The sequence below is a fragment of the Limulus polyphemus genome, unplaced genomic scaffold, assembly GCF_000517525.1.
Source record: "Limulus polyphemus unplaced genomic scaffold, Limulus_polyphemus-2.1.2 Scaffold113, whole genome shotgun sequence".
Taxonomy (NCBI): domain Eukaryota; kingdom Metazoa; phylum Arthropoda; class Merostomata; order Xiphosura; family Limulidae; genus Limulus; species Limulus polyphemus.
Window position 1 is genome coordinate 673,752 of NW_013665723.1, and position 9,930 is coordinate 683,681.

The 9,930-nt window shown below is 28.7% G+C and overlaps 1 protein-coding gene across 2 annotated transcripts in view; it reads right to left on the reverse strand.

The window, feature by feature from the left end:
- Positions 1-1,253: 1,253 nt before the first annotated feature.
- The window catches only part of LOC106471576 (autophagy-related protein 13-like), a 37,074-nt gene continuing 28,397 nt past the window's right edge, over positions 1,254-9,930 (reverse strand). For both annotated transcript variants that reach the window (XM_013932185.2, XM_022400977.1), the window contains 2 exons: positions 5,579-5,945; positions 1,254-2,212 (listed from right to left, as the gene is read on the reverse strand). In XM_013932185.2, the coding sequence (XP_013787639.1) occupies positions 1,997-2,212; positions 5,579-5,945 (583 nt within the window). In that variant the 3' untranslated portion in view covers positions 1,254-1,996. The remainder of the gene's footprint in view (positions 2,213-5,578; positions 5,946-9,930) is intronic.

The following is a 9,930-nucleotide window of genomic DNA, read 5'->3' on the forward strand; positions in this document are numbered from 1 at the left end:
ATTATTCTAACAATCTTCAATATCACAACCCAATTAAATCAGAGAGAATTACTGGTTCTTGAACTGCAAAAATGTTTCAAAGATCTGGCCAGCTTTAGTGTTCTTAAACAAGAGTATATTGTATTTCCACTCAGAAAAATTTAAAAGCAGATATATTTTGTTTGTAGCTGTTTTGAAATACAAGATTTTAAAGTTTCTGTACATTTTTAACTTTATTTTTAGTAGTTTTAACACGGTTTTAATGAAATTCCTAAATATAGTTCAAAACACTGAGCACTTAAAATACCAGTTAAGTTTCAACTGCTTATTCTCAGCTAATGAACTGAGAAATGTTTTATTCAACTAGCTACCAAAATCCCCAATTGCTGAAAATCCATGGCCTTTGAGTTAAAACTACATGTACCCAATTCTGGATCTCATAGTAACTTAGCTTTAAGATACATGTATTTAATGATAACATTATGAAGAGGTCAATAGTCAAGAAATTTATTGTTTATCTTTACAACAAAGTAACAGCTAATTTATCTTTTTATATTTAAAGTGTATACCAGAAAAGTTCTATCAAAAATGGAAAATGTTTGACAAGTCTTAAATTTATACCACAAAAACAGTTTTGTTAAATACATAAAAATAGCAATAAACTTAAGAATAGGCTAATATTTTTAAAATACTCATTCTAAAGTGATAAACATTTCACATATATTTCAATATTTTCAGAAAAATTATTTGGAACTAAAAATTATAAATTAAAATGGTAGAAAAATGGTAGATAAAAATTCAATATACAAGTTTCTTTTTTTTTTATGTCTAATTTTAAACTGTGAAATATATAAAGATGCCTGCAATTTTTTTACTGCAGAACAAAAGTGTTTCATATTTCAAAAAAGATTACAAGATACATAAAACAGCATATTTTATACCATAAATCCATAGGATGGAACCTAAAAAAAAAAACACAAAACTACACAAAATTCCAATAAACTAACATTTTATTTTTTAAAATATAAATATAGGAAATATTACTATATGTAATCTATTTAAACTTCATTATGTTATCCATATTATAAATGTATTATCTGTACTTTACAAATCTTGAATTCCACAACTCACATTTATTATTCCAACAGGAATGGAATCAAAAAACTGATACTACAATTGACACAAAAAATAAAAATGATTAAAAAATAATCTAATCATGAATGTTGATGTTTTGAAATACATATACCTGTTTTCGAATGTATTTTTTATTTTTTAAAGAATTGCTAATGGACTAGTAGTTCAAGGTACAGACAGGTATACAAGGAAAGTGAGGTTCTTGTGTCATTTAACTTGCCGCACATCTTTCTTGATATCTATACCATTATACAAACCCAGCCATTACTTAATCCACAAAAATCTCGCATATCAATAAATTTTGCCTACAAAAACTTAGCACTATACATTACACAATGCCACATTTCCTCCCATAACACAAAAAAGTATTATTATTCAGTATATCACACTACAAACATTGAGTAAAAGCAACTATTTGTTTTAAAAAACAACAACAAAAACTGCTATAAGAAACATGCATAAGACTTAAGTACAGATGAATAAAGCTTCAAAAGCAAGAGTTCAATAATATATTCATGAATTTTACTTTAAAAAAATGTAAGAAATAGCTGCTCTAAAGCTTGCTGAATTCTGTGTTTTTGTAATAGAGAAAAATTATTTTAAGAACTGGAGATAAATGTACAGTTGTTGGGTAATTCTTCATTCACTCGCTGTTCTTTTCTACTAAAACAGCCTGATAAATTTCTTTTCAATACCAATACTGAACTAAGATCACTACTTACCATCCTGTTCTAACTTGAAAACTAACCACTCTTGCAAGTACAACTCACACATGACAAGAATATATGATATAGAATAGCTTTACATGTAAAAGCCCTAAAACATTGTACACACTTCAACTACACAAAATCTCAGCTTCCTGAATGTTACTTGTACTAGATCTTCATGAAGTTGGAGAATCTGTATGGCAAATTGAATTTACAAAATCATCAAAATCATGTAGACTTGTTTCCAAGGCAGCAAGCTGATGACTGATTTCACTCATCTGCTCTTCCAGTGTAGGTTGATGATTAAATGATGCAAGTGGTGGAGCTGTTCTACACTCTCGAAAAAATGCTCCAAGGTCTCCATTACCATCATTCTCAGCAAAGGGAGGTTTCTGAAAGAATTGAAGAATGTCTCATTATGTCAAATTAATTCTTGAATGTCTCATCATTTAACCTACAATCAAGACACACTAATGAAAAGTAAAAATTAAGAAAACTGATATTTCACTGTATATGATAGTACGATATATATTTTTTTTTGATTGCTTCTCATCTACAGCTTATTTCAATATATCTTGTCTAAACTGTCTGATTTTCTTTACTTTTGTTTTTGAATAGTGAATTTGTCGTTTTACTATTTTGCCATGAACAAATTAGAACTGAGTTTCACCTGTTAAATAGTTTCTAGCTGTCTGTCTATTTTCTTGCTTTCATACCTCTGAGTAGAAGTAAACCTACAAAGAATTATTAATTTTTCCTCCCCATAAACATGAAACACAAAAATATTCCTATCATTTTACAGAATACTAGTTTGTATCCAGAAATGAAATGACATTACCTCTTTTCTTAAGATCCCATATTTGTTTCAATACCATGTTTTTGTAATTCTGTATACATGTCAAGAAAATGTCTGGTTAGCTTATAATATTTAATACAAAAGTTTCTAAAAACATCAATAAGAGAGGTACTCGCCAAACCACTGACTTGCATGAATGAAGTACACGTAAAGCAAACATCCAAATTTATAATGAATGTCATAAACTAGAAGTGAGGTTGAAAAGCCTGTTACGTAACAGTTCATTATTCGACCAATGTCAAATATTTCATAATGGATTCCATTAACAAATATTAAGTTGAATATAAAAAAAACAAAAATGTAAACAACTGTCTAAAGTAACCACTTCAAAGGTCAGTTATGCAATAATTTAAATACCTATTTTTCTACAAAACACACACACTATTTTGATGTCTACATAAAGAAATAAATCCAACTCAAAACAAAAAATAGTCCCCCCTCTCACCAAAAAAAATAATAATATATACATGTATACTTAGTCTAAGTTTTGCTCTATCCATTGATATTTAAATTTTCTTTATATCTTTTATGATTTGCATTTCATTAATAAATTATCAAACTATTTGATGTAGCATTATAACAAGGTTTCAATCGTGGTCTGTATAAAAACTAAAGGAAATGCTTGGAAACCAAAAAATAACATATTTTCAAGTGGGTGACAGTTATTTTCTAGAATGGGCAGAAAAGGTGGGTTGTTTTATTTACAAGTAAAACCCTTTGCAGCTGAACAAACGTTTTATTTTTCAGTCATGAATTACACAGTTAGTATAAATGTCAGAAAACAGCAAAATATCAATTATGAGGTAAGACTGTTGAAATATAGTTAAAATGAACATATAAAATTGACCAAGATTTTTTTGTATTAAAAAATTTTATTAAGTGGCCAAAATAAAAAAAAAAGTGAAAAAAAAGAAAGAAGCAGAGAGAATGGAAATCCAAAGGAAACTTTTTAGCCACAGTAATTTAAATTAATTTACTTTTTAATCCAAAACTTTGTACATGAAAATGAATCATATACATCATGCAACTGCATTGTTTATCAGTTAGAAAGATTAAAACACTTATATACTTATAAGTCACATGTTGCAAGAATACTGTGCAAACTCTTCCATACTTGTGTTATACCAAAAAAATCAGTATTGTTCTACATGTTTGTAATGTTGGGGGCCTTAGATTTCATACCTATCCTACACATTTACTCAAATGCTTTGTAACCAACCAAAGAAAATGAATAATCATAACTAATATTATTTACTAGGCAAACAAGTACTTAACCAAAGTAAAAACCTAGTATTTTTTTTTTATGTTCTTCAAGTAGCCTAGAGTCAAACATAAAAATTACAATAGCATCATCTATTTTGTGAAATAAAATGTTTGATAGTTATAACTATAGTTATATAATTAATCTTTTAAGACCATTAGATCATGAATAAAACTAGAAAGTATATTCATATATTATAGTATTATTATGTTAACAAGTAACAACAATTCAACTTTTCCATACTGGCTGCAGTAATGTTTCACTTTTACAATGATGGTATGATACTATTTAACTTTTAAAAGTCAGTTGTGTAACACTATAACAAAATTTTCAGTATTTTTTTAAATGAAAGAGGCTTCCACTATAATAATAATATAGTATTTTTGATTAATCAATGTTAACCATTTAGTCCTAACATAACCTAGATAAGTTAAAATTATGGTCCTTTAAAATTTCACAAACCACATAAAAAAATATCTACTATTGATTATTCTCAATTTTACTCAAAATACACCAGAAGCGTGTTTCACAGTTATGATAATTGGTTTCACTGTCAGCTGTTCATACTCTACCCATAGAATTTGAGTAGTTCTAGATATTGTTTTACTGTGTTTAAAGAAACTGAATTATGTTTATAGTTTCTTTCAACACTCCCCAAAAAAATTTAAAATTAAAGGATAACATAAAGCACCATTACAGCAATACTTGCCGAAACCAGGAATGTAACACCAAGAATGCATGGTAGCACAAGTACACCATCAACTTTAAAAATACTGTGTGCTGTGCACTACCAGTAATTTGGGGATTTTTCTAAAAGCTATTCAATTTTTTGAATGCTGCATTTCTGAATTCCTCTCAGTAAACCCACTGCAATTAAGGAAATTATCTTTATGTTATTACTAGTTATGCATCTTTCTAAGGATTGTTAATGGCTAAGATTGTAGGTTGTCTAGTATTCTGGCCAATACGAAAACTTTTTTATTGCCACACATTGTTTTTCAAGAAAGTGACTTCTACAGGCTGCAAGGGAGGAAGAAATTGTTTTAAAAGTTATTTAGTCTATTGTCAAAAACTGAAATTTTATCATATACTAGTTCTTTAAATTTATGTTTTAATTTTGTGACATCCGCATACATTAAGAAATCATGCTTATGAGATATAGAACAGGTTTGTTCTTTTATGTAAAAAGTTTTGTTTCTCTAATAAAAGCTTTTAGTATCTTCTTGAACAATTTGATGAACACAGAGTTACAAATATTAGTTTCTTTTCATCACGATATATGTAAAAAAGAAACATAGAATTCACTTTAGAGCATCTAAAAGTCATCCAGCCTTATTCTTAATTACACAATCACTAATATATATATGCTTGTTAGAGATTAGTCAAAATTAAGATGATCAATAAACTTTAATTTGTGAGAAAAAACAGGCTGGTATTCTAACATTAACACTAACAGATTTTAGATGCAAGTATTAGTGGTAATTCTTGCTTTCCAAAACAATAAATATTCTTTTAAATAGAAAAAATGTAAATCCTTGAAATAACCAATAGTGAGTGCCTTATGTTGATCTCATTATTTTATTTTCAATGTTTAAAGTTAAGTGGTGTTTATTTTACAATAATCTGTAGTATAGTACTTACCAACTCAACTAAAACAAAATCATCACATACAGAGGCTTCTGTCCAAATAGACTTTTGAGCAGCCAAATCAACTGTATTTTGATTCATGTCTAAAGATTTATCTGTACCACAGTTTGTGGAACTTTTATTTGTGGCTACTTCATCTTTATTGGCATTACTGTCTCCATTTTCCTTGCTTTCAGGAAATCTTGAATTCTGTTGACGTCTCTGTTTCATGGATACTGGACTGTCATTTTTGTCATGTTTCAGAAGACTCTGAAATGGAGTGTCTGGTAAAAGAAGGTTTGAAAAACAAGAGTCTGGTGCCTTAGCAGGGGCGAAAGCTCCCACCTTCCTGTCTCCTAAATTTATATAACTAGTAAATGACCTGTAAAAGGAAGACAAATATATTGTTTCATTTAGTGTAATTTGATTGTTTTGTGTTTTTTTTTTGTGTATTTCATGCATAATGTACATATGTAATACATACAAGTTAGCTGTAACATAACATTTTTAAGAATTCAAACAACATTAAAACCAAGAATTATTATTAAAAAAGCTACTTCAAATTATTTCTTCTTTGGCTGTGTAAATTATAGTTTATTAAATAGAAAGCCAATCAAACATTTGAAAAAATATTCCTGGCTACCAATATGTTATATCCAATATAAAGCCCTTCTCATGCAAAATTCTAATACTTGAATTATAATATTTATTGGTTGTAAATTTCAAATACAAATGTAAGTATGTTCAGAAAAACTTTTTTTCCACAATGAGATTTTTTACATTTATGTACTTGTATATATCTTTTCAACATTATTGGATAATGCAACATTAAAATGTTTCAAATTAACAGCTTGTGCTAACTCTGGTGGACATATTGTCATTACTATTTCTGTTACAAAGGTTGAGAATTTTTATATTTGAAAACTTTTGTTTGCACACACTTTATTTGTTGAAAGTTTTGTGGTTAATATGAACTCATACAGAGATAATTTATAATTAACTTTACTTTGAATCACAGTCCTAATTATAACCTATTGCCCCAAGCAGCAACACATGCTTTTGTCTGTATGAATTTCATATTTGTCTGAAACAGTAGTTTCATTTACTTAGAAACTGACATGTACGGTAGAATGCTGATGTATATCAGCAGAAGTTATGATTATGTACCTTCACATACCTAGAACTGATCTAGTATTGGCTAGTTGTGGTAATTGAATTTTCATAGGCTTATTATGTAATATAATTTAGTGTAGATACTGCATGTGATGCAGTATAAGATATGAAAAAGACAATCATATGTTCTTTTAATGAACAAGTTCATATTTTCATCAATTCTCACCCACATAAGCTTCCTTCTTGCTCCACACATGAAGAACAAATATTTTCACACTACATGAAGTGCATGTTAGTTTAAAAGTTAACATGGTACAACACTAATACATAATTTAGAAATTTATTTACAGTTAATTTCAGTTACCCTGTTTTAATTAATTATTCAAGTTCACAAACAAATTCATTTTTGAACTATGTTTAAATTTTTTTTTCTAACAGAATTTTTTTTTGTTTTTTTTTTTATTCCATCAGTATTTTGATGCTAAATTAAACAACTTCCTGTTGTTAATTGTTGTACAAACATACACACAAGAGAAAAACATTTAAAAAAAGAAGTCAAGAAATCAGTTTGATTTTATTTTCTAGCTTGTGTTTTTTTAAATAAAAATTCACTAAAGTAAACCAATAATACATAAAAAATAACCACAGTGTGTAAACACAGTGTGAATGACTTGAAATACTATCATCTGAAAGCAAGTTTAGTGATTACATTTCATAAATTCACCTTTAGTCACATTTACAACTAAACAAAAAAAGAAAGAAGTAATGGCATCAGCAAAGGTTAAATTTTTTTATGACTACAAAACAATTGCATGTAACATCTTTAAACAGACATTAGATAAATCTTTTCAGCAAAGATATTAAACTTGAGTGTTGAAAATTTGTCAATAAACAGTCAGGGCATCTTTATTAATTATGTAAAATACATGAAAAAAAAACAGTCAGTTTTAAAAATTTAGAATCATTAACAAAATAAAAGAGTATTGATTAACTTTATATACTGATTTAGATTCTAAACTACATGAATTATAAACAGCAATTCAGAAAGGCTGAACTTATCCTAAGAATATCTAATTACAGTCTCTGTGTGCGTGCGTACGTACATGTGTGTGCACGCACATATATATCACAATACTGTTATCAGTACCAGTTTAATTTATTGTCATAACAGATAACGTCTGTGGTAATAGCACCCAAATGCATTGGGATATCTCATCTATCAGACAAAATCCAAATGCCAATGTCAATCTAGTCAGCCTTCATGGAAAATCATAAAACAAATCAATCAAATAAGGTTACAAAGCCAAGTGCTTACACCCACGTCTCAGCTTCTACTGCCTTTCACAGTCTATAGTTACCATTAAATTTCTTAAAGTAGAAATGGATTGAAATAAAAATAGTTCTACTAATTAAACTCCCAACCTCCACCTTTACAAAAAGATATTGCATAGAACTAAATAGATCTATATACCCTACCTTAATAGTTCTTACATAGTTCTAACTCCCAACTCTTTCCTTTCTCCTAAAAATAGTTCTACTAATTAAACTCCCAACCTCCACATTTACAAAAAGATATTGTATAGAACTAAATAGATCTATATACCCTACCTTAATAGTTCTTACACAGTTCTAACTCCCAACTCTTTCCTTTCTCCTAAAGATTTTACACTTAATGATATTTTAAAAGCTTTTCATATGTACATCAACTTTGTATGTCACAACAACAAATTTGTTCACTTTGAAGTGAAATATTTCAGATTAAGAGTATATTTGTACCAAACATTAGAGAAATGTGGTCAAGGTTAGTAAACTGAAAAAACATTAACATACTAAGTAGCTTATTTTGTAACATTATGTCTGTTAATTATTTTAAATGATGTTTAATGAACATTTTTCCTACATAGAAGCTTTAAACTAATACAATGACAATGTACTATAGCACACTAATGAGCTGAAAAATAGCAGACTTACTATTCATCATACAGTGAATGATATATGGATTCAAAAACATCACAAATATTCCAATATGTGGGAACAGAGATGTTGAAATATACAACAATACTGAGATTGCCTAGTACAAATGCAGAGGTTAAATAACATACAAGATTCCTAACTGGGCAGATCAATATAAATACAAAATCTCAATACATAAGAGACTGTATTTAAATATTATATCATTCCTGTCATGTACTGTTTGTTTGGAAGTCAAAATTACTTATAATTCCAGACACCCTGAAAATGGGGAACTATGGGAGCTGGGCATACAATACAAAAATGCACTAGAAATGGATTTCATCAAGGCTTCAGAACCCCAGGTGTTAAATGGAATTCTGAAACCAAAAATATAGTGATGTCATGAAGGAAACATTAAATAACTTATGCAGATACATCCTCACAACCATTTGTACAATGTCATCTAAAGAATGTAAAAGCCAGACCAAAGACATTGTCAAGTGGAAATATGAGATGTAACCTAAAATACACATCTAATGTGGTTGAAAACATCATAAGAAACCAGACAGTTTTGGAGTTTGTTTGTTGTTAAGCCCAAAACTACACAATGAGCCTTCTGCATTCCATCCACCACTGGTGTTAAAACCAGTTTCATTTATTAGTGGTATAAGCCCTCAGATGTACCATTAAGCCAATGGGGGCAAAGCAAGACAGATCAGCTAAACACAGAACCATTCATTAATGTGAATGGAACAAGATCTATGAAACAAGAATCATTCCATTCTTACAACAACAAAAAAAAAGAAAAAGAAAGGGAAAGAGATAGAAAACAGTGGTGACCATCTCTTTTATTGTAGCCATGTCTCAGGTAGGGAGTTTTATCTATCTACACACACACATGCACAGAGCCTTCCTAAAAAAAAAAGAGGAAAAATATCAATGGCAAACATGTCTGAACATCTCCACACTGAAGCTAGTTACAAAATGCATTTTCAAAGAAGAGAATTGAGTGTTTTTACTATTTGTTTATAGTTAATTCATTGCCTGCTGTGGCCATTTTGTCTTATTGTGAGGGCAAAATCACATTTGTGAATTGAAAAAATTATAGAGAACTTATCTTTTATTGGATTTCAGATTTTATTTTTGTAAGTAGTGGCATAACGTTCAATTATTTGTACAAAATTGTATTACTTAATGAAGTTTAAAGAGAAATTTAAAGAAAAAAATCCTAAAATATGTTGAGACTATAAATAAGCACTCTCTAAGAAGACAATTTTTTTTTTTAAAAAAATTAAAAAAAA